Source organism: Ambystoma mexicanum, chromosome 8 (genome assembly GCF_040938575.1).
Source record: "Ambystoma mexicanum isolate Mex_15411 chromosome 8, UKY_AmexF1_1, whole genome shotgun sequence".
In the NCBI taxonomy this organism is placed as follows: Eukaryota; Metazoa; Chordata; class Amphibia; order Caudata; family Ambystomatidae; genus Ambystoma; species Ambystoma mexicanum.
In genome coordinates, this window is record NC_090929.1 from 960,363,709 (window position 1) to 960,389,782 (window position 26,074).

At 42.6% G+C, this 26,074-nt stretch overlaps 1 protein-coding gene across 6 annotated transcripts in view; it reads right to left on the minus strand.

The window, feature by feature from the left end:
- Window positions 1-26,074, minus strand: part of EPHB2 (EPH receptor B2) — a 935,811-nt gene that overhangs the window by 514,576 nt on the left and 395,161 nt on the right. For all 6 annotated transcript variants that reach the window (XM_069610867.1, XM_069610866.1, XM_069610865.1 and 3 more), the window contains exon 3: window positions 9,846-10,530. In XM_069610867.1, coding sequence (XP_069466968.1) covers window positions 9,846-10,530 — 685 coding nt within the window. The remainder of the gene's footprint in view (window positions 1-9,845; window positions 10,531-26,074) is intronic.

Below are 26,074 nucleotides of genomic sequence, written 5' to 3' on the forward strand. Positions count from 1 at the left end.
TTATCCATGGGCCATGAGATATTTGAGGCTATGGGGTCTTTCCAGGCATTGGAAGTTTGCTTCACAGCTGAGCAATAGAATCCAAGAGAGTGAATAGTGAGAAGCCTGCGAAAGATGTCACTTCGGACAAGACCAATGAAGGTCATACCGACCATGTAGACATATTGCTTTTAAGGGTTAATATGTCCATGGCGGGACAATCCAGTTGAACTGTTTCTTTTGCATGGGATAAGTTGGGTAACACATAGAGCATTCAGAACAACTGGGTTCACATTTCAAAGTCTTTGCACAAAAATTAATCGTCACAATTTAAAGAACAGTGATGGGACGGTAAAAAATCTAGCGTCGGTTAGTTGAAATACTTGGGGCTTTTCACGCTTGCTATTTGATACATTTGGGATGTTTGGTGATGAAGAAGCTGAAATGGTATGCTTCCAAGAAACCTGGTTGGATTTAGCCGCCATTATTGATGGATTGACCACATATGTATCCTTGGCCCCTACAGGGCCTAGGGGTTGTCAGTCTGGAGGATTGTTGTGTTTGATCTGCAATAGCTTGGGCTTACATAAACAGAAAATTGAAATCAAGTCTTCGGATATCTTGGTAGTAAGGACACAACAACAAAGGGAAGGCCATTCTGCCTTGAAACGTGCATTTTGATACATTTATATTTCAATGTTAGCAAGTCTTCTTTGTCTGCTTTTTTGGAGGAAATTTGGGAAATGATATTGTACTGGCTGGCGGAAAAGGGTGTGGATTTCATTATTGTGGGTGATTTTAATTGTGAGTGCCTGGATCCTGTGTGGTACGAACAATTGCTGCAGGTGAGAACTAATGGAAACATTGAGGATTACCGGCCCCAGAATTTTACTTGGCATAATTTGTTATATAAATCTACCATTGATTACATATTTGTCTTGAGAAAAGTGTATTTAAACTGTGTTAAGTTATTTATGGTTGAAACCGATGCCAGTGATAATAAATTGATGTCACTTAAATTCACATAAACGTTTAAGACAGGAAATAGGTTTGAAAATCCATTGTTGAAGTCAGAGAAAACAATAGTTTATTGATCTGGCACACAAAGCTGGGTAATTATTTCAATACTCAAATAGATACATTGTTGTAAAATAGTGATGCTGACCTTACTAATCCCTTGTTTCAGGCAAGTGCGAACCAACAGTTGTTAGGTAAATTTGTTGGCAGGTTAGACTCTAAGAAGGGTTTGATTGCAAAAACACACGCACCTGTATTTGATGGTCAGATACAAGTAAAGAAGAAAGAACTACATCATACCGTCAAGGCTTTGATCCACTCAAATAAGGAAGATCACTTATCTAAGGCACGCATGTTAAAGCAAACCTTTAAAATCTAGCTACGTAGTCACAAGGCATATATGATTCAGAGAGACACAGAAAGTATGTTAAGTGCTATCACATCAAAAGATTCCAACTTATTTTGGTCCCTAATTAAGAACGTGGGCACCCAATTTGCTTCTCAAGATGTTATGATTGACGAAGCAATATGGATTACGCATGTTTCTACTTTATATTGTGGAACAGTACTCCACATCATGCCTTATGATATGACTGTTAATTGGTGTCTGAAGTTTGATTTTGATAATACCCTTTGCATGATAATGAAGTGTAATCCCTCTGCGGCGCCGGTCCTGGCTGTCACAAGTATCTCCCATTCTCACCTGTTTCTGTTGTGTACTTGCAACCTTCTGGGATTTCTTCTACTTTACGGTCCGGGATTTGTATAGACCTAAACGCCGCTCTTCGGCGTCCAGCGTGAGAATAGCGGTTCAGTTTCCAGGAGCGTTCACAAAGTCAGGGTAATTCCAGGAAGTAATTAAGGTACGCTCGGAGGCACGGAGGACCGTGACACGAGCGCAGAAGGTTTTCCAGGAGATTGGAGAGGGAAGGGAACAGGAGGGGTTTCAAGGAACTGGGAACAAGGAATCAAGCGAGAGCCCCGATCGAACTCCGGCTAAGCACGTCCGACTACAGGTAGCGGTAGCGTTGAGACGCGCATAGCCGCGGGTGCGTGTCTCTTTTGTAGGATGAGCAGCGTGGAACGCATTGACTGATCCAGAGCATTCCGTTCCAGACGGCCATGTTGGAAGGATAACTGCATGTAAACCCCTGCGAGTCAGGGACCAGGAGGTCCAGAAAGGGCGCAAACGACGGTTCATGACACTGGCGGTTTATGTAATTGTACATTCAAATCTAATTCAACACTATGGGCTGCTTTTTTGTTTAAGTCGTTAAATAATAGTGTGTGCCTCTGTCGTTTACCAGACTCCTGGAAGGATGCACACATAGTACTTATTTTTTTTAAAAGGGGATAGGGATGATCTGAAAAACTACCGACCTATCTCACTGTTGGATGCAGGTAGCAAGATTTTTTCTAAAATACTTTTGAATGATTTAGAACAGTGGGCATACCGAGAGGGTGTTATGGATAAGTTTCAAGCAGGTTTTAAAAAAGGAGTGGGGACGGCTCAAAACGGTGTTATTTTGTGATTATTAATTTCTCAGGTCAGAGTTCAGAATAAATTGCTCTTTTTGGCTTTCGGGATTTATCCCAGGCGTTTCACTGTGTGAATAGAATTAAACTCTGGGTGAAGTTGAGATTAAAAAAATTGCACACATAATTTGATTAACATTTTAATTGCCCTTCACAATGGAACGCATATACCCATCAGACTTAGTAACAAAGGTTTATTCAGTAAATGGATCGAAACCAATCATCGTCTACAACACGGCTGCACATTAGCCCCTTTTCTTTTTAACTTCTATATACGTGACATAGAGTCGGTTTTTAGGAACCTTAATGTGCACCCACCTCGACTTCGACCATTTCGCATACTATATTTGGTCTATGCAGATGATATTGTAAACGGCCGTAGGTCTCCTGAGAAGCCATGCAACAGTAAATTTATATCTTAAGGACTTGGATCTAACAATTAATTCAGTGAAAATCAAAGTTATGATAATCAGATTGAGGCAAATGGTGAAGAAAAGTACTACATTTAAATTTGTATTAAATGGTACGAAGGTGGGGCAGGTTGATGAATTTGAATATTTGGGGGTTTCATTTTCTGATGTCACGAACAAACAGAAAGTTATTCCTGATTTAAAGAAGCACGTGAGGTTTGTTGCCAGTCAAATTAGACCATTGATGCTGTTTTATAATCAAAAAACTTAGTTCCAAAATGAATTTATGGTGCTCAATTGATGGAGTGCAGCATGGTTTAGGACAGATTGAAAGCGTCAATTTGGAGGATGACTTTGAATCTTCTGCAGTGCACCTCGATTTGCACCATACAACACGAATTGGGACTGATTTTGCTGGATATTCGCGTTGCCTTTGTATACAAACATCTTGAAGCCTCCTCGCTGTTCAATGTACTGTGAAGTTCAGCATTGCGGTATGATGCTTAAACGTCCAGTACTACTGAAATGGATACAAGAGCGCAATATTCTATTACAGAAGGTACAAGTAAATCAGGAAGACTTGGTCTCTCATCCAGAGAAAGTGAAGCGAAGGTTGTTTGAACTGAACTTGTGTGAGAATTGTGCCTCTGTCTGTTTTGTGGGTTTGGGAACATTGACATATATCAGAAATTTTAAAATGTTTCCTGCTTATCTTTTTAGACACCCATCTTGTGGTCTAAGATTAGAATTGTTAAGGCTGAGATTTAATTTATATCCTACGAATGAAGTAGTGGGGCCAGAACACAGGTGCCTAGAGCTTTGTAATAAGAGAATTCAAAATGTAAAGCATTTAATGCTGGAACGTTCGTTTTTAGTGTCTTTAAGAAGGAATCTGTTTTCTAAATATGACAATGACCAAATTAGTATTAATCTTGATTATCTACGGTTTTGTATGTTAAATTCTCAAAAATGGTCACCTTGCTTTGCTGCGATAAATCTGCTTAAGACTGCCCTGAATTGGGAGTGTATGAAGTAGGAGAGTGTATTATTTTATTGGATGTGAACCTTTATCATTTTATGCAAAGGTTCTTAATTTACTATTTTTTTTCTTTTTTTGTTTATTTGGATGTGGAACTGTATTGGTTTTGTGGTATAGGTTCCTGTTGACCCAAATACACTAAATAAATAAATAAACCCTGTTAATATTTCAACCAAATAAGGCAGTCTTTGTGGAAGGCAATACCATTCCACTAGTGCATGCAGGCATACTACGAAATTATTAATATGTCCCACCTTTACCAATTCTGTAAATATGTCTAGTTGGTATTTTTTTGTGAAAATTCAAATGTGCCAACAATGGCGATGCCAGTGCAGGGTCTTGTACAGTGTTACATGTGAGAGCAGGTCAGAGTAAGGCCACTGAGGGGGGGGCTTGCAGTCGTAGGTGCCCAGTATGGGAGGCAACTGCTCCCTTACTGGTGTAGCAACAGGGCTAGGAACAACACTTTGACCCCTGTAGAAATGTTTACAATTTTCAGCTGCTTAATGTACTTCCGGACTGCATGCATTACCAATGCTGCATGAGATCAAACTGGATTGCCTTCCATGCATATGAGCTGCACTGCTGCTACTAATGCAAGACTTTGAACAGTAGCAGGGATCCGCCTTTAATGTTGAATTCTTTAAGTTAAGTGCCACGCCCGACCAGAAAGCTGCAAGGTAGCAAAGCAGGTTAGGTGACTGCTGTTGAGAACAGCCTATACAGCCTTTACGTTTTTTCGAATTCCTTCTGTAAAATGTGCTCTAAAAGGCACGCGGGAGGGGGTCGAGCTCTGTTGCCGATCATATTCACGGGCGGAGGGGGGTATTTTGCCCCGGTAATGAAAATACAAAAAATAGGCACCCATGCCTGCAGTTATTTTTAAAAGGCAGAACCTGAGAATTGTCTGACGGAGACAGTGCCCATCCGCTGTACCGTGCAATGTTTTATTGCCTTGAATCAACCAACGAGTGCAGCGGCCAATGAGATCCCGCTTAAAGCTATGCAGGCAGTCACAAGGCCCTGTGCTCCCACATCCAGATTGGTGGTAGACGCCGAGACTCCACGCCGCCGCCGCCGCAGGGCCTGGATGCCAGAAGTAGCTAAAGCAGATGGAGTACCATGCACCTCAATAACGCGAGAGGCAATAACAGGCGCTTTCCGTTGACACCGTGGAAACAGGAGCCCACGACCACCCCACAGAGTAACAGTCCAACAACTAGGGGGGTCTCCCGCCTGATGTCTGAACGTGGGCGCGGCCGAGAAGGCAGAGACCTATTAAAGCCCAGAAACGTGTTGGGTTCAAGATTTAAGAGTAATTAATTCACGTTCATGCAATGAAAAAACCACAGTTGATGGCTACAGTGATTTTGTTGCAACCCAAATCGCAGTCTGCGAAGGTGCCTCTCGTGGGCCTTTTATTTTCAAATCTTGAACCTCACAGGAAACATGTACTATTTTTTTGTAGCCAGCTCCTAACAGTATTTCCGTGTTCAATACCACGCATTATAACTTATACTTCAGTGCACTGGGAGAAAACCAACCGCTGGATTCTTCATTGGCATGCCCTCCTGTTCCATCCTGCCCCCTACTGGGTGGAAATAACAAACCATGCTTCTTGTTGCCACAGTAAGCAGCTACTGATGCCTTGAGATGTCTGCTAAATTGCTGTTCCTGGGCAGCTGTTCTTGTTTCTCTAATGCATGGTTACACATTGTGTGGCACACAGATGTTTTGGGATAATGGCTTCTTAGCGACGCAGAGGATGTCCCAGTGTTGTCGCTCCACAGCTAGAGATCGCAAGAGGTAAGAGTCTCTCTGGTGTGTGGGAGTTTGGACAGTTTCCTAACGCAGTAAGAATAATAAAAAATAAAGTCGCCAAGGACTTTCATGATCAAATAATGGTGCAGAGTTCCTTTATAAACAGGCTTGGCCACGTTTGGCTTTCCAGAGGTTTTGGACTACAACTACCATGATCTTTCAACATTGACTAGGCTGGCTAGGGTTGATAGGGGTTGTAGTCCAAAACATATGGAGAGCCAAAAGTTGAGGGCCCCTGCTTTTTAAGATCACAGACATTATGGTGACTTTCAATAAGGTAGGGTATATTGCATTCCTTATAATACAAAGCCATACACTGTCACCCCCTTTAATACCTAAGCTCTTGCTTATTGTAATGTAAGAGAATGTCCAGTTGCAGATACTTATAACTAATTTACAATCTGTTTGGATTAAAAATAAAATATATACAGCTTTCAATGTGTTGCAGAAAAATAGTTTAAGCAGTTTAATAAATGCATCTAAAACCTTTTAGGTTTTGCTTTAAAATAATTGATTAAAAGCAGATTCTGCTGGCATGTGTTAAACTCGAGCGGTGAACAAGATGAACACATTGCCATTGACATTTACTTATCAGTTCATGCTGTGAAGTGTCACAGAAGGTAATTTTATAAGGCAGGTACTTGAAACGCGTGTCACGATGTTCAGTGCTGTGGTGGCAGCGTACGTTCTGCTCTGCTCAAGCAACAGGCATTGTGTGGTCACAACTGAAGCGTAATCACTGATTAGAGAGTGTTTAGGATGCCATTTCTTCAGTAGTGGCATCACAACTAGACCGTAATATATGTCTAATATGGCCACACCCGTACATTATAAAGATGTTGCAAGTCAGAGAGGTGTTTCTTGACTAAATAGAGGAACACGACGGAAGTCCAAGTTCCTTTATAAGGTCATGGAACTCCAAGGTGACTTGCGATATCTTTTTTATGTATGGTAGGGGGTATTTTATTCCTTATAATACATGGCCACATACTGTTATTCCCTTTAGAACCTCATCTCTTGCTCACTATAATGTAAGAGATCCTCCATTTGCTGATCCATACAATCAATATAGAATATGGTTGGATTTCAAAAAGCAAAAATGCAGCTCCTAATGTGTAGCAGAAAAATAGTTCAAGTAGTTTAATAAAATGTATTGAAGACAACGTTCATTTCATGCTTTAAAGTAAGTAATAACATGAAGATTCTTGCTCAAATGAGTTAAACCGCAGCAGTGCACAAACTAAACATTCTACCATAAGCAGCTCCTTTCTATTGATCGGCTGCTAGGCGGCACAGAAAACTACTCTGCAAGCAAGGAATTTGAAAAGCTGTTCATGGCTTTAATTAAGTGTTGCAGTGACAGCTGGATGTCTCTGCTGGCTCCAGCAGGAGGCATTATGATGTCATCGCTGATGCGTAATAACTAATACAGAGCAGTGGCTATGTCATTTTCTTATTACAGGTCAGTTGTGATGTCACAACTAGTCTGTAATAAGAACATTATTTCCAGCCTTTGATACAATATTGCAGGCTTCCATGTATTAGAGGAAGATTATTTCCAGGCTGCCATGTATTATGATGGAAAAACTGTCCACCTCTCATGCATAAGCCGCTTGAACGGAATGCTGAGGAGCAGTCAGTGAATATCAATGATAGATTTCAGGGGATTAAGCACCCATTACCTCTGGCACTTCCTAGCACTTTGCAGCTGGCTGCTTATCAACCACTGGCCACATTTACTTTTTTACTTGTCTCAGGCCCGGAAATGCCATTCCTTACTTTTCTCAGTGGTGCCCCTCTTTGAATTGGTTTTATTATAAACCAGGGGATTGGTATACCAAGCTGTGTGTAGGTTCGAAGCAGCCATCTTTGTGACTGTACTGTACTTAGTTGTTTTCTGCGTTTCATGGCGTGGCTCCCACTTTCTTTTCAATTTCACTCATTATAAGCGCCTTTTTTTCAACTTTGTGTGCCATGTCCTCCGTGTTCCTTTGTGGATGCAGTGACCGCTTCCCCTGTACTCCAAGGATCTTCCAATCTCAGACACACGGCTCCCTCATTTTAGCATGTAGTTTAGGAGAAAGGACCCTCTTTTTGGTGCTAATATGTGTAATGCCTGTGGCCGCTAGCATTACCAGGAGTTATGGTCCTCGAGTTCTCCTTCCCTGCTGGAGCCAATACACCAGGTTTCTGGACCCTGCGCTAATAACACCATGGCTACCTCCAAACTCGTAATGAGGCCCTGTGTCTTAAATTGTACATATGCACAGTGTTATGTAACAAGCAACTGAACAGTGTGATGGTGAGTGCTACCCCAAATCCCTCACTAGCCCATAAGGATTCTGGATAGCGGATCCCACATATCACACTGTTCTGTGGATACTCTTCCTAGTAGAATGGAAATTATTCGCAGTAAAATTGCTCTGCGGCACCTTGCAGCCCGTTCGACACTACCCCAAGTAGCTATCAAAGCCACACGAGGTACAGAGTACTGTCAAAAGCTGTAGGTTTGCAAATTCAGCATCCAGTGTGAATTAAAATATAGTCTACAGAAACACAGAGATATAACATTTTACCTATCAAATTTACCCTTAAAAAACGGTATACCGAAATTGAAGACATCTTTGATGATGCCTGCCGCGAGCAGTGACGGCGGCGGTTGCGGGAACAGTGCTACTCTGTGCAGTACAGAGCTGTGGGGTTTTTGCCACCAAGTACATTCTATCACTGTTACTCATTGTTTGCCTCCAGAGGTTTGGACTTCAACCCCCATTAGCCTTATCCATGGAAGTCAATAGTAAAGGATCATGGAGGTTATACCCCAAAACATATGGGGGTGCGGACGGGGCACAATTATGAGTAAACGTGCACGTGCTTTCAGGGAGTTGGATTAAATGTGTGGAATGGGTGACAGAGAGCCAGGGTAGCTTCTCTTGATTTAAGGTTATCAAATACATCATTGTGTTAAGAAACAGGCAACAGATATGCTTTTAAGTGGTGTTATTGCAATCTGCATTTTATATAGAAGATGCCACGTGTTGTTAGGCCTGAGCTGAACAAAAGCCGAAGATACAGAACATTGGTTGTTTAACAAGCAAACGAGCAGAAAATAATCATTGCAAACGTGTGCTCTCCAAACACACCTATTAGGTGAACCCAAAATCAGGAGACTTCTTAATCTGTGATTGTTTTATCCACCTAACCTGGGGCCAGGGCAGGAAGGTTGGCATATACCATTATTGGTAGGGCTATGGGCATGCCGAGGAAGATGGCAATTGCAGCATTTTTGATTTTCAAACATAGGCAGCTGTATCGTGGAATCAGGATGCCAACCAATGCCAAGCAATGCGACCGAACATAGGTGAAAGTCTGGCGCCAACAGTCAACTGTGACACATTGCATTGGATCGTTTTTTGGGGTTGAAAACTCCAACATTGGCAATTTGGGGATTTGGGGAGCTTTCTTTGTTCAAGATAAAGGACATTTTCAGGAAGATACAGATTATACAATCTGGACTCAAAGTGTGGTATGCTGATCTTTACTATATAGATGTTTTCTTCTGTCTTGACACAATATGAAACAATGTTATCCTTACATCGATGACATTCAAAGACATACTTTTAGCAAGATCTCATCCAACTAACTGGACTAAGCGCTTCCACCTGCGCAGACTGACATATTCCCAGCGACAGCTGCTGCTCAGATGGCTTCCCTGAATTAGAAGACATTCACCTGGATCCCACAACCATTGCCACCAGAGCAGGAACATGGATATTTGGCGAATAATCTGCTCAGCTCCATCATCCTCCACAATTGCCCCAGAAAACAGAAGGTTACCCTAATGAGGGACATGCCCCTGAGCCTTTACCACCTGCTCACCCAAAATTGAAGGATCAACCACAGCCAATGAAATGCACTATTTCAATTGTAAACAATAAAACGTTCACAAGATAAAAGGCTGATAAAATACAATAAAATGAAAGGGCACCCACAGTGTAATGTTCAGACTATTAGGCATCGAACGCAAATTCTAAAAACCATACCTCGACAGATGGTGCCGTTCTCAACAGCCTCGTAACCTGCTCGACACATGCAGCGTCCGATCGGCACCAACCACTCCCCGTCACCATTGCAGTACAGCTTAATAGGCACATCCACTTCCTCTGCATTTTGGATACAGCTCCCCCGTGCAGCCACCAAAGAGGTACTCTCCGCCCCAGAGAGGGTCTCCTGAAATACAGCCCCGTTCTGGATCACCCGTGGGCATTTGCGGTAGAACACCCGCACCGCAATGAGAGACATGCATCCGCCATAGTCCTGAAAAGCAAGGTAGAACCCGTTTTTGGACACAGGACCAAAGCTTCGAACTTCTGTGTTGATCTTCATCACCCGCCCACCGAGATCCACCTGGGAAAAGCTCTCATCAGCCGCTATTGTGTCCACCTTCATCCATGGGTTCTCCATCCAGTTTGGGAAGGTTTTGGTGGCAGAGTCCACGTCGGATTCAAAATAGTACAGGTTAAAAGTCTCCTTGCAGGAGCCGGGGACACTGGGGATGCTGCTGCAATCACGGACAGAAAATTTCATTTCGACATGCACCCGGTGAGCCCCTCTCCTTCGGATGTATTTGGTCCGAAGCCAGTTGTTCTGACTGGATGCAAAGACATTGCATACTTGGTACGTCCGGATAGTGTTCATGTTCTCATCATATCCGCTCACTTCTTCCCACTGAAGAAAGGACACAAAGAGTCATTTCAAAAAGATGCTCCATTGATCAAAAGATGATGATATTCATTCACATAACATTTGCATACCACATTTTATAGACCCATTAAGTCAAAGGATCAACAATACAATTCATTTACTTGAAAGTTGAAAATCAGTCTCTTTACCGCTGTGCATTGTTCATAAAAGATCTTTAACCATGACACTTTGAACCACCAGTAATTAGACACTTATTCTGGGTGCGAGATAATGTCAGTATAATGAGGGATATTTTACATAACATGCTTCCCTTGTATAATGAGGAATGGTTCGGAGGTAGAGGTTCTCCAGTCCAATGGGGGCCTTTTAGAAAATATCCAAAGCCACTGAGTAGAGTAAATGTCACTGGCACTGGGAGTCGAACATCCAGGGCTGTATGTGCGTGTGTATTGATTTCAGACACAGAAGCGCTCACCTGTTTTCATGTAAACATTGCCACGTATATGGATGACTTGACAGAGACAATGGTCACTATAATCACCAACTGCAGATGTGTTAATAAGTATTCCACAGACCAGCACAGGCCTAATAGAGATTCTGCGAGTAGCGACACTTGGGGAACTGTGTTTCCACAGCCACCTTACCAAAAAGACAGCACTGGTACTGAAGTGCGGCAGCACAGTCTGTCAAGGTGAGAGCTGCGAGGTCTCCATGGTTACCAGCCTTCCACACAACGCTCACTGCCTGCCCCCTTCAGGTCTCTTCCTGACTCCTCCTCCTTCAGAGCGACAGGCATGAGTCGGCTGTGGCACTCGAGCAACAGAACTTTGCCTGGCCTGCCATTCTAGGGAGTTTCGGCCCTATTCTCGCCCTGTGTGCAGAAACTCGGAAACATAATCTAGCAGGGACTTCATGGCTCATGTGATGACACAACACAATTAGTGATGTCTCACAGTACCTTAATTCATCTATACATGAAAAATTATTTACGATACCCTGGGTAGTTTTGTGGAAACCTAACGCAAACTACAATTGACCAAAATATGGACCATAAAATAGTCTGGCTGTGTATGGGAAGAAGTCGATTCTTCCACTTAAATCCTAATAATCTCCTATTCATCTCTATAAGACATTGACATACTTATTTATTTATTTATTTGAATTTGTAAAGCGCACTACAGCCCAAGGGCATCGAGGCGCTGACGTATGAGGTTAGAAATCTGTCATTAGTAAGAAACCAGAGCTGCGAGTTCTGATCCAAGAGATGGGATTATTAATAATGACACTCCTATTGTTCCCCTCTTTGCTTTTCTTCACCGGTCTCCTTGTTAACCCCCCCCCCCTACTCCCAAATTCATCATTCCTGCTTTCCTCCCTCCTAGAATGGCGGCTTGATTTAAGAAGCCCGGGCCATGTCTTAAGGCATCAGAATAGGCCAGATTTGCTTAGCATTACACATGGAACTGTAAACGTTCATGGCGGCATCTCTGATTGTTGGAGAGTTCCACCTTGGGGAGTAGATCATTGCGCTGTGCAATCATTCCGGGTCAGAGGGGAAGTGGCTCAAAGGTCTCTTCCAGTTAGCAAGATTTCATTTTCCGGCTCTCCGGGATTTAATGTGATGTTTTGGCCTGTAAACAATAGCAATGCAAAAGTTGGTTTGATGCCCAGAAAGTCTATTCATTTAACAAATAGCAGGTTCTTGCAACTCTACACTATTCTCCATATGTGCCTGAAATGCAAACCCAGAATGAAAGGGGATGTAGGGGGCGGGGGGGTCCATACAGGCAAGCATGCTCAGCGTCACAGACACCCAAAGTAGGCCCTGCACTGCACTTAGACAGCGCCCATTAGCAAAGTCTGGCAGTCACTAGAGACATCCTTGCTGGACATCCTTGCAACGGTGCTTTATTTCATTGGTACAACGTCCTTTCATCGCCTGCATGTTCATCCCCAGGCATTTAATGTGCACATTCTATCGAAGGTGCTCATCGAATTTTTTAGGGGGGGTGGGAAAGGGCAGATAAGGGTTTGGGCGGGTAGGCAATAGCAAAAATAAGTGTGGGAGGAGGGCTTGGGGGACCCCCCCCCAAAAAAAAAAAAAAAAAAGCATTTTCGATGGAATGTGCACGTTAAAATTACAGGGGATGAAATTACAGGCGATGCAATGACATGGAACCATTTCATTTATTCACTTTAATTTGCTTATTTCATACTGAAAAGGGTCCAGTAACACCTGAGATATAAAACAATGTTTAACAGATTATAAAAAACACAACTCTGTAGTCAATGCACACAGTAAAGTGCTACCATACTCCAGTTGGCCAGAGGAATTCCAATTTTTCCCATATACATTATAAAAGATGCGCCATTATTTCCCCTTGGAAACATGGATAATACGAGTTCTAAAGAATCGCTGAGCATGTGGATTTCAGAACGAGGCGGCAATTCCTCCAATTGACTGTAAGTGGGCTTATGACACGAGGGTACTTCCAAGCGTGGGATGGCGAGACCCCTTGATCATCTTGTCAACCAGCAATTACCAAATCCTTGACAAAGTATGAAGGTTTGTTGTAGATGAATGTCTTTGTATGCCAAAAGGATAGTCTTGGAGATGACCTCAATGGGCAATCAAGGGAAAGATCACAAAACAGCTGTCACGTGATCCTACTTCTGGGTGTCGGCACTAGATGGCCTCTGCAATGTATTCAGGAATTGAGGAGCCGTGGATAAGACCTTGATACCCAAGTCCATCACATAAAACCAAAGCCTTCACACCCAAAACAGGGACACCAAGTAAACCCGCTCAAATTATCAGTCAAGGGTGGTCCCTGGCATTTGAAAGGCAAAGCTCTTGGCCCTGTATAAGGCACTCCATAGCAATCAGGTGATTTGAGTCATGACTGAATTCACACACACCCTTCCAAAATGAACTGCATCTCTCTCTGTGTGCAAGTGTCGCTGTCATCCTGTTGCTAGGAAAAATCCCTTCTCAGGCCGGATATAGTTGCAATACTGTGTTCTACTGTTGTCATAGCCAAGTCTTGTGCCCCTGCACAGTGTCAGAGGTTTTGTAACTCCAGTTCAAGGACACTGTGCTTGAGAACTTAAAACGTAGTACAATAAGCTGTATCAGACCTAATTAACTTCTACTGCCTACTTACACTGTCCGACAGATAAAGAGAACATCATAGCTTATAAAGGGATGATTAGTAACCCTCATCCTGACCATTGCGCCTGTGATGTATAGGATCTATGTAATTTTTTGCAGAAATAAAATACTGAAGTCGAAAATACCGGATTTATTTACCTTTTTGCATATTTCCAAGCTATTATATGTGGGGGAGACCCCCACGTTCCCCCAAAACTCCCCATACATTATTTATTACCCTAACCCACCACCCACACATATAGTTGTGTTGAAATGCGCAGTCAAAAATTCTGCATTTTCGGCCTCTGTATTTGTCGCAGCAAAATTTTGGTGTGATACTGATTCATCCAGTCTGAGGATAAGGTACAGGAAACGCTCTTGTTATGTAAACAAATAACTAGGCTATTATTTAGCATCCCACAATTCACTGGCCCTTCGAGTAGCTAATTTCCTAGGTGCTTGGTTTTTGCTTTCCTCTTGAGTTCACACCGAGGTTACCTCTCAGTTGGATAAAATAATGGGTGCCATTGATGGGGTCAACAGATGTTGCAGCTATGACCGCTAGGCTCCTTTTCACCACGCCCATTCCTGCCTTGTGAATTTGTGTAGATATTTATCATTATTTGTACACTCATTGTGTATTATCGGATTTGTTTCTAGCAACTTCAGACGATTTATCGGGGACAACGTGTGTGTGGAAAAGTCTTGTGATTCAATGAGTTAAAGGTCATGGGAATTTGATGATCTTTGATGAGAGATATGATTTCACACCTGTGCCTCTACAATTCTGGTGAAAGGATGCCACATAACCACTCGATTTAAATTCAATATTAAACATTTATGCAAGTGGTATATGGGACTACAAATCGGTCATTATCAAAACAGATCGTCATTGCGGGTACCTGTTTGGCCAGTCTTTTTATGTGTCTAATTTGCTCCCCCACAGCTTGGAAATTATATGGGTGCATTAAAGCACATTGAGGTGTCCTTTGTAATTGAGTATGGGGTTTGATGTCCAATGTATTGATCTATGTCATTTTCTTTATTAGTACCCAGCAAAGGAACAATCAAATTGTACTAATCAATTAGATTGGCCCTCGCCAGGTCCCTACGAGCAGGACAAAGGCTCACCTGTCAAGGTTCGCAGTGCTGCCTCCGCCTGAGTATGATCCCTTTCTTCGTCAGGCCACCATGAAAAGGGAGAAGGGACTTTGTGTAATCCCTTCGCCTTGATCCAAGGTGGCCATTTTCTTTCTTTTTTTTGTTTACCATCTTTTTAATGTCTGCCATGGAAAGGGTGAAGGGACTACACATAGTCCCTTCTCCCCGGTCCATGGCGGCCATTTTATTTGCTTTTTTTGTGCTCGAGATGAGAAATGCTTTACAGGTCGTTTCTCAACTCGAGTAAAAATACTACTGCATGCCAGGGCACTGATAACAGTAGAACTCTTGTTCGGGCCTGTAACACTCGCCCCAGTGGCATTGCCCAATTGGTAATGCCCCCCTAAAGCTCCTGGGTTCAATTGCTTTAATACATGCCTACAGCTAATCTCTTTGACCTAGTGCAGACCAGGCTGTAATCAGCGGCACGACAGAATGTTCTATATGTCGAGCGCCATTTCCAAAAGCCTAATGGCTCTCTAAGTGGCTGCTTGTCTTGCCATTTCATTCTCTGTCGCTGATAACTCCTTCTTCTTGCAGGCAATCACAGCAATGGAAGTTGTTCTTGGTCACCGATGGTTCCCATTATACTCTGCATTACATCTCACAAAGACCTGAATGCCCTCAAGCTTTCAATGGTGCAATCATTACTGCACGTTTGAGTCTACCATTCCCTCCTTCTGCAGCCCCAGACATGCTTCTCTCATGCTGGCCACTTGGCATTTCCTTTTTCTCTGTGCCAACAAGTGGGAGTCTGCCGTAGCCCCCTTTTGTTTCAGTGATGAGATAATCGTGACATGTCGATCACAGTAAGATGGCCAGGTATCCCAACCAATATTTTTCAGGCGTTTGGATATCCATGCCTACGGCTTCTGCTGGGAACACCGATAATGATGTGCATTTGAACTGGCGTACGGTGGATGGATAACCTTCACTGCAGGTATGGTTCCGTTGATCTGCATCTAGGACTTCCAACTGCAGCAAAGCTAACTTCAGTGCCAAATACAATTATGCTGCAAACAATACCCTATTATTCTCCCTCTGAGTGGAGATGCTATTCTGGCACATTATGAAGTGGGAGATTAAAAGCAGGGCTGATTTCTGAGCTTTCTGGAGGCATTCAGGTTCTCTGGTCACCATAATTGAGGAACTATTTCTGGCCCATCCACCGCTGGAGACATCAGGTTTCTGAGATGCTGCTTGATCTTGGGGGTCATCAGATTTACCTAGTACATTACGTGCCGGCTGAAGCCTTCAACGAGTAACGGCAGGTCAGTGTCTTGGCTGGAGGTTGGCCTGGAAGACACTTGCGATTCCTTACAGATGTGAATCTATGATCCAAGGCTCAGCCACTCAGGAGCGCACCGCTCGGTACAACAGGCCAAACATAGCTATGCAAAGGGCAGCGAACATATGGTGTATGTTACCCGCCAAGGCGGTGCAATTGAAGCAAAGTACACAATGAGCTCATCAGACCTACTGTAGGGATGCAAATTGCCGCAGAATGCAACAGAGGGAGATTAGGTTATGGGCTACACGATAACTGGACGGCGAAGGATCTTTATGAGGTACTAAATGTGTCGAGGCCAAAACAAACATGGAGAGAGAAAAGAAGGAGGCGTAGCGTCAAGTTAATAACGAGCATGAATTATGGTACTAAAAAGACCATTGGAAAACAAAGCCTAATGAACGGTAGAAGCCTTGCCAACTGCATTGGCAGATGTAATATGGACAGGGGGAGCGGCGTTGCTTGGTTGAAGGAGACGACTGGAGGGTGAAAGATGCAAGCTACGTGGACCTGGAAAACTGGATAGGCATCAATTTATCTTTCATAATTTCCTTGGAATGTTATTGTCCAATGTGGCTTCAAATTATGCAGCAAATGATGATAAATTGATCTACAAATGCACAGAGTTCAAGGACTCGAGTTGCAAGTCCCCCCTCTTCTTTGTGTGGACATGCCCATGAGTGGGAGAAGAGGGAGTTCAACTTCCAATCAACATTTACTCCAGTGGGGGTCATAAGGAATCTGAGCATTGATTGGCTAACATTTCCAAAGGGATCCGAACTGAGAAAATGCCAGATTATTCAGCACACGATCTGCAGGACAGAGGTAAATGTGGCATCCAATCAAATCCAAGCTGAGGTGGTGTGAACCAATCGCCTGAAGAAAAATCTGCAGCTACAATAAGGACCACATGCACAAATGCCAAACCAAAGAAAACGTTCGAACATGCCGAAAAGTGATATTACTGACTTTTTTTCAAATTATGGAGGAATATCACCACCCAGTCACACAACAACACTCTCATTGCAGTCAATACGTGTAATCCTATATCAGATTCGTTGCTTTCCAGCAAGGCATTCAGGAAACTATACAGAAAGCGCATCTACTGAAAGAATGGCAGGTGATGGGGAGGGTACGGAAATCCTGTGCCTAGAATCACTTTGCACTACACTAAAGATTTGATTGACCCGGCACAGCCCTAAATCTGTTCTGATCAGTTTTGCCATCAACAGCAGAAAACGTGTGCTGAAATGTACGTCTTTATTTGTGAACCATTCAATATATTGTTCACATATTTTAATATTATAATTTGTTATCAATAGCATGCAATAGAGCTTATATGACACCCATCTGAAACTCAAGGAAGCAGTGGAAAGTGGAGTGAGCTGTCCAACCATATGACGGTAATGGGGGGACTTAGTAACTATTATTTATTTATTTCTGCTTACATTTTACTGATTTTACAAGGACACAAACACAGTCTGATATGGAAAGTGGATCATATAACAATGTTTATGGAACCCTTAAACATAGATGTGTCAAAAACTGCAAACCATAAATGGCTTTATGACCGTGCTGTCACTAGCGCCAGGAAAAGGGAAGGAAAACCTTGGGGAATGTTAGAGCAGTGAATGATGGAGGAAGAAGGGAAAAGAAGAAGGGGGCAACAAGGAAGAGGGAATAAGAAAGAGGCAAGAGAAGACACCACAGAAAAAAAGAAAGTAAAAGCTCACCCATTTGGAGCTTCAAGCTGCTAATATTTCCGAAGAGCTATTTGCCAAGTTGAACCCCCAAGCTGTTGACCACATAGTACTTTGTGACATTATCAGTAAAGGCAATGGGTGTTGTTTAATTAGAGAAAATAAGGACAGCCACCTTTTAGAGGAGGGGGTGCCTATTTAATGTAGCGGGTAATCCATGATGAAGAGAGGGTTACAGTCTCAAGGTTCTGTTGGTTGTACTTCATTATAACGAAAATGGGAGCATGAGGCACCAAGAACTCGCAATCCTATAAACAACAGCAATCACCAATTTAAGCTGGTCTGAAGACACCAGCAGTAGACCGATTCTCTGTCCTGACGAAGTGACATGGTAGGTCTGAAACACATGTAGACTGATGGATCACAAAACATGCTCGAAATACTATGATTGCATGTTTGAAATGAAATCATGCAATATCATCTGATACTATTGAAATAAAACAGACTGATTTGTAAACGTTGATCAACTAAATGCCAAACTCTACCTAGTGCAATGAAGGACACAGGGTGCCTGTATCAATCCCGTTGGTAGGCCGTACTCCCATCACACTATATAATAAAAGGCCAGATGTATGTTTGTCCGAAGCTGTCCTACCCACTTTGCATGTTACTTTTATTTATTTTTTTTTTTTTTATTTTATTTTTACATTTATAAAGCGCTCACACAGCCCGCAGGCATCGAGGCGCTGTTACAGGAATTGTTTGTTTTTCTTAGTCTTAGTTACGTATTTATAACGCGCTTAAACACCCAGAGGTTTCTAAGCGGGGATCGAACCTGTTGTTGCTTCGTGTCGTCTTGCTTCCAAGACGCGCACACTGCCACTGAGCTATCCTCCCGGGACCACTAAAGGGAGCTGTGGCCTTCCGTATGCAACAATAAGACTTCAAGTTCATCTTCCAGGCAAACAAACTGTGTATTTCAACAATGATAACATATAATTAGCTTCAGAAAAGGCCCAAGACAGAGATACCACTTTAACAGCATACTTTAAGTTGAATATACTAAGAAAATATATTAAATTATATATATTAAAAAGCACTATTGATCTAACAAAATAAATTACTTTTTTTCAGTGTACTTATGTATTATGTAATTATTCATTTAATGTTTCTTGATATGTGTTATATCAAAAATATTCTTCATGTACGTTTTAAACTTTATTTTGACTTCAATTTACTATATTTTATGACCTCATGTCTACTTTGAATCATGCTGCATTTGAATTGTATTACTCTGACATCCCTCAACATTATATATTTGAGTCCAAAACCCATAAGTGGAACCAAGACAATGAGGAGCAGATACAACAATTAGCTGTATGTACTATGTTGAACCTTCAACAGAGTCAGTGTGATTGTGTTTGAGATTACTTCTCCTCCAGGTAAAATGAGCAAGATCCTCTACAAAACCCCTTTTTTTAAAATGTACATTAAAATAAATCACATAATATATTTACACTCTGAAAATATCTTCTTTTATGCACATTTGCCCTTGTACACAGGCTTTTCCAATAGTATCCAATAAACAATGTCACCCATGCATAGAGGGCTTATGTTACGTTCTGCTATGCTACTTTACTGGGTCATATACCATGCACTGCTAACATCTGAAGGGTCTCCAGGTGCTCCGGCAGATCTGAAAGAGTGTTGGTGGGATAGGGCTGATGGCTTTTTGGCTGTTTTGGTGTATCAATTTATAGCAGATACAGCACAATACAACAGCCCTAAATGCCATTAAAACAGCAGAGTCGGCCCTATCTACTAATGTTCTACTGTCATTCATTGTGTATCAGGCATAATCTCACCTCACTGGATATGCAACTCGCCCTCACTCTCTATCACAGTTTTCCACACCACCTATTTATATCCACCACTCACCTTGACTCTGTTTATAACCCACTCTCATAAACTGTTCATCCTGTCTCACCACTTCAGTCAGTCTTTTACCACTTATTTTCTGTTTTTCATGTTTTTCATGGTATATCACCTTTACTCTATTTCTCACCATTCCTCACTTTGTTCAGTCACATTTCCTTCTCTTCTCTCTCACTGCCTATTGTCATCTCTCTGAATGACATCCTTACCAGCCATCACTGGCTTACATCCTCTTTCGCATTCTCTCGGTCTCCCATGCCCTCACATTCTGTCTGTAATTCTTCTCACAATTTCTCCATTTCTGAACCTTCCTGCAGCTGTCTCCCATTCCCAATTGTCTATTCTATCCTCATCTCCCTCATTCTCTATCTCAATTACCACACTTGCCTTCAGTCAAACTCTTTGCCACTCAACATTCCTTTCTCTCATGCCCCTTCAAATTCCCTTACTCTCATTAATGACCACCCATGTAGTACAAATTCTTTGCCTATCCTTCTAATTCGCCTTCTTATTAGCTTAGCATCTCTCATTACCTTTGCAGTCTCTATTCCCATGTCCCTTCACCTCCTCTATACTTCACAATTCTTTAACCTTCCTTCTAGCTCTCTCTCCCCTCATATTCCTGCTACCCTATCCCTATCTCTTAGCTTATTTCTCTTATGTTGGTAGGGGGCGGCAGAAATGCCTCATTGGGTTAAGTGATTACCTCAGTCATGGTGCCAGCCTGCAGTTTGCACATTATAATCATGGCACAACCAACTCAGCCTTTCACCCTTGTGAGGTCAATACAGTGAGGTCACTAGCCTTCATCTGGGGACTAATAACTCATATTATAGGCAATCCATCATAAAGCAATCTAAAGAACGGTGATACGTCTATTATTTATTGTTAGTCTGTCCCCGAGTCCTTTCACCTTGTCTCAAATTTTCTCTTACATTATTTCAGCATCTCATACCCCCTCATGTTCTCTTTGTCTCATATCTCATTTATATTCTCTTTGTCACATCTTCATTCCTTTTTCCGTTCACCTCATCTCTGCTTCTAATACTTCCTCACCTCTGTCTGTTATTCACTTTATTCACTTCACGTTGGCTCTTCTCCTTTATGACTTCTCAATGTATCTTTTATCTTTCACCTTCTTTCTCCCTCTTTATAACCCAAGAGATTTGGTCTTTTAAAATTTCTTAACTTCTCTTCTTATATCATCTGTACTCACTTCCTCTCTATCTCTTATTCTTTACACCTCTATGTTTCTCACTACCCATTGTCATCACTATCTCTAGTATATTCAGGGTAGCGGGTAGCTCCATCTCCCATTGCTTTCCTCCCTCTACCTGCCAATGATTCTCTTCACCTTGTCTCTGGTTCTCATTCTACAATATATTCTCCCTAACTCTTGCTCCCTTCTCTCTCTCCCTCTCTTCCATTGTCAGTCTCTTATTCAGTACACGTTGTCTCCATCGCCTCTATTTCCTCCACACGTTATATGTATGTCATTTTCGTTGCATTGCTTTTATTCCCCTCCCGTTATCATTTCTTATTCTCTTCACCTTGTCAGTGTTTCTCATCCTCCCTTTTTGCCTCTCTACAACTGAGTCTCCGTGGCCTTCTCTACATCTCTCATCTGCCTCTTCCTCTCTTTGCCACTGATGGTCTCCACTACTCATCCTCCTTCAACACTTCTCTTTCTCTTAAAACCCTTATTATGCCTACTGTTCCTATCCTCCTTTACCCTCTTTCTAAATTGTCTTCCTTCAATGTTCTCTGTCTCTCATTCCTCTCAATATTCTTTGTGTGTCATATTACCGTTAACATTCTTTGTTCTCCAATTCAAGCACACATTCTCGTTGTCTCTTATTTCCTTTGTCTGGATCACCAGGCCTTTTATGGTTCAGGAGACTTGTATCTTCGTGAGAAGTTTGTAAAATATGTACCCTTGCATACCCTTCATGCAGCTAATCTTCTGTCTCTCTGTGTACCGCGGGTTTCAAGAAGTACAGTCAGTAGTCAGGCTTTCTCAGTGACGGCTGCAGTTCTCTGGAACTCGCTCCACTTTCTTTCAGGGTAATCTCTGATCATTTGGCTTTCAGGGAAAACCCTAAAACGTTTCTTTTTCATCTGAAAAGCTAGGAAGAGTATGCTGCTCGTTCACTTTGATCAACCTTCTCTAGAATTGGGGATTCTTCAGCGCCAAGATACCTTCTGGTTGTAGCTGCGCTCAATACATTCTTCTAACATAACACAACATAACTTATTATCTGATGTTCTTTGGAGCAACCTGGGTTTGCTGCATGCAATCCACTGCATACATAAGCACATAATTAGTTAACTTTCTCATGGTTTCTTATTATTTTCACCTCCTCTTTGTCTTGCATCCTCCCTTAATACCCCAAATGTTTTGTGTACCCAGTCCTCCTGTCCTCTCCATCTCCTTCTCTGTCTTGCAACACTCCTCTCTGTGCCTAAACCTTTTCACAATTTTTCCTTCTGACAATCTTCCTGCCTGGCTGCCTGTCTTCCCTCCTCCTTTGCCTTCCCCCTGGATCATATCATTCCCAATGGTCTACTGTATCTCATTCGCCCACCTTCACTTCCTACCACACTTATACTTTATTTTGACTTTCTTTTCAAGGCGACCTGGTGTGAATAAACTAATGCAGTGTTCAATAAATAGCATTGCCTTCAATCGGTCTAACTTCTGCCATCAGTTGGTTTGTTACTGCCTTGCATCTTACTTTCATCTCTCCTATTGCTACATCGTCATAGGGCCCACATTCCCCAATTTCTCTCCTCAGTCTCTTATTCTGCTTCTCACATTTCTCCAACAGTCCCTTTTTCTCTGCTATAAGATATGTCTTTCTTCCTCTTTCACCTTCCCTTTCCTTAATTTCCCGTCTAATTTCCCACTCTCCATCGCCGTCCCATGTCCCTCATTCCTATGAAACTCACTCTTGAAATGCTTTCATATTTTCCTTTCTTATTCCTTTCACTGTCGCGCTTTAGTTGCCTTTTAAATCTGCTTCACCATCATTCTTTCCCTTTCACCCAAATTCCACCCATGTCCAATTTTCTGCAGTGCCCCTCTGTCTTTCCGTCTACTGATGCTAGCACATCCCCCTTCGGTTTACATCTATATTCTTACAGTCTCTGCCACTAATCCTCCCGCCCAGTGATGCTATAGCTCCTTATCACATAACCTGGCACTGACTCTCATTCGACTGACGCTCCTCTTCATTGCTCATCCTCCCTCTTTTCCCTCATTGCTTATTAACACTCAGTTTTCTGTTCCATGACTCACTATGTGCTGGCAGTCATGGCTTTGCCGCATTACATCGCTCCTCCTGCATCGGTGTGCCCTTGCTTTCTCAGCTTCCCCACCATGGATGCACTGGGCCCGTTCTTCCTATGTTCACCTTTCCATTGAAGGGGGGTTCAGGCATCCCTATTGTTCAGGCTGCAGTACCCCTACGTCCAGAAAAAGGTGCCCTTAGCCCCCAAAAGTCCCAGAGCGACCAACAATACAAAGAATTATTCCTCTCCCGGCCATCTTACTTAGCCCCTACAAGGCCTCACCCCTTATCCGGCTCCTTTAATGCACACCATAATGTGTTAATTGAAACAACCTGTACTTCTCTTTCACTCCAATTCAGCCCTCCTCCCGCAGCAGTTCTTGTTTTCATTTCCTACCCACAACTTCTGCTTTCACTTCCCTGATTCCCTCCTGCTGAGGGGAACTGGGGTCATCACAGCTGGATATGTCCATGCCATTACAGCTTTCCCTGCCAGATCTCACAGCATTGAGAGAAAGAAATGTTATGCAGTTTTCCAATTTCTAATTTTGGCTCTGTTTTTTCTCCCCTCTGCGTCTGCCAGTTTTACTTTGTCTTCACTTCCTCCAAATGTCCTTCCATCTTTAATTTCCACTCAGATTTACTCCGTCTCTCAATTTCATCACATCTCAGATTCCCGACATCTCCCATTCTTCCTCAACTTGCTTCCATCTGTGCTTCCCCGTCTTTCATACCACTCAGCTTGCCTTTGTCTACCAATGCACATCATTTTCCCTCTATATATCACTTCCCCTAATCTTCCGTCCATCTGCCGTGCCGCCTTATGTCTCCACTTTCATTTGTTTCCCTCCATTCTTAGTTCTGAGAAACATTGGGCAACTTACTATTCAATACATAATTTTTCCAGAATATAAATGATGATGCCTAAAGTGTATCAATGGTATTCAAATGTGTCCTGTATATCCTGCTGAAGACAATCGGTCTCAATCGGAATGCGTTAACGGATGGATAAATCTTGCAAAAGCATTTTACCGCAAGTTTTCAATCTTCCACCCCTTTCTGTAATGGCTTCGCCACACAGAGCGGGGAACCACAACAGGAAATCCACACTGCAGTTTTTTCCCGCTCTGTGCAGGGAATCTGCACGACTCGCCACCGGATCAGTATTCTCATGATTCGGAAGGAGTTTGCCATCTGTTTTAACACCTGATAAACAGCAGGTAGAGTCTGTCGGAATCAATTTGACTGGCAACCACTATTGCTGATCTCTGCGATGCACACAATGAAGCAATCCATTTGGATTTTTCGCATGTGGCGGAAAGGGGTAGAAGAACCAGGGGTCCATCTGAACTCCAGTGCCTGTTTCCGCTCCGTGTGGAAAATCAGAATAATTTATCGGAAGAACCTTTACACCAGATGCAGAAAAAAAGCACTTTCTAATGGATTCTCTGCCTCTTGGTTAATGAGGTTCAAAACATCCCCTAAAACATCAGGGTTCAAAATTGAGGGGAGCTGGGCGGTATTTATCTCCTGCTTGTAGTCTAGAAGTGCCTAGTTAGCTTGATACCAACAGCCACCAGTTGCGACTTTTGGCTACCCAGGCCAACTGATGCTGCACACACACAACTAAGTGAATTTAACTATGTGCGTTTGGGACAATCTATAAATTAACATTAGGACACATATAACATGACATCTAAAGCATAAGGGATCCTAAATAATGGACAGAAGGATAGGTTTGCAACTTTTGTGAAAGTTAGATTTGCGGAACGCTATGTACTAGATCCTCGTTCCCCAGTGGTAGCTCCTGGTCACTGGTTAATGCTGGATACCCAGGAGCTGCTTTAAGCTCCTGCTTATCCCATCTTAATTTTGATCCCTGAAACATGGTTATGAAAGATAACTATGCTAGTGGTGGATTAGGGGAATATGGTTCAGTTGTGAAATCCTACACCTTTCCTTATGCAGTGTCTGAAAATATCTTCCGTACAGAGGCATAGACTATAGTCTTAATGAAAGGCCCACTATATAAGGAAATTCAAGGCAGCAACCCGGCCAACACCTATTTGCCTTTGCAAGCAACAAATTGAGATCCATTTCTACAGAGTGAAAAAATGTCACTTCGCTTAGAGCCACAGCAATCCTTAAACTTGCCCTTCGAGGTGACTTGAATGTCCCAATGAAAATGAAAGTATAAGAGCAGTACAATGGGTAGTAGAAGCAGGAAGGGTTTCCCACAGTTTTCGACATGTCAAGCAGTTGCTTCTCTCTATGCATGAACTTCTTATCATTATAGAGATCTCATTATATAGATCTTGCTGATGATGCTATACAGACTCTCTACAGCAGGGTTGTCCAACTCCAGGCCTCGAGGGCCTGATGGGTTTTTAGGATAAACCTCATTGATATTCATGAGCAAACATTTGAATACATTTAGATTCATTGTCTGCAAATTATCTCATCAATATTAATGAGAGCTATCCTGAAAATCTGACATGCATCTGGCCCTAGAAGTCTGGAGTTGGAAACCCTGCTCTACAGGAATGGGGGTACGGTGCCTGGCCGCGGTCAGTTCTGCTTTAGGCACCACATTAAAGCTTTTACACACTCTCTATGTCCTCGTCCGATGTACGTTTGAACAATAGCTTTCAATTCCGGTAACCGTTGCATGCCTTGTTTCAAATTCCGCTGCCTGATTTACGCTGGATGGAAGTTGTGATGCTGTATATTGCTGTTGAGTGAACCTTTGTTCCCTTTTTCTAGTACTTTCAAAATGATCTAAATTCATAAGCACATAAATCCAATCGAGGAAGGCATTTTTCTCATTTAATATTGAAGTTCCTGCACTCCCTCTGAGCGGGACATTTTTCAGCGGCCTGACTGAATGTTGGCAGAAGAAGAAACTTTGAGGCTCCTTTCACTTGTGCGGCCTCGTGAATTGGTCCACAGGCAGCGAGCAGTCTCAGCGGCGGTTCTTGCTTTGTGTGATGCCACAACCAACACCAACAACTTTACTAAACCTTTTAGCACTTGGTGAGTGCTT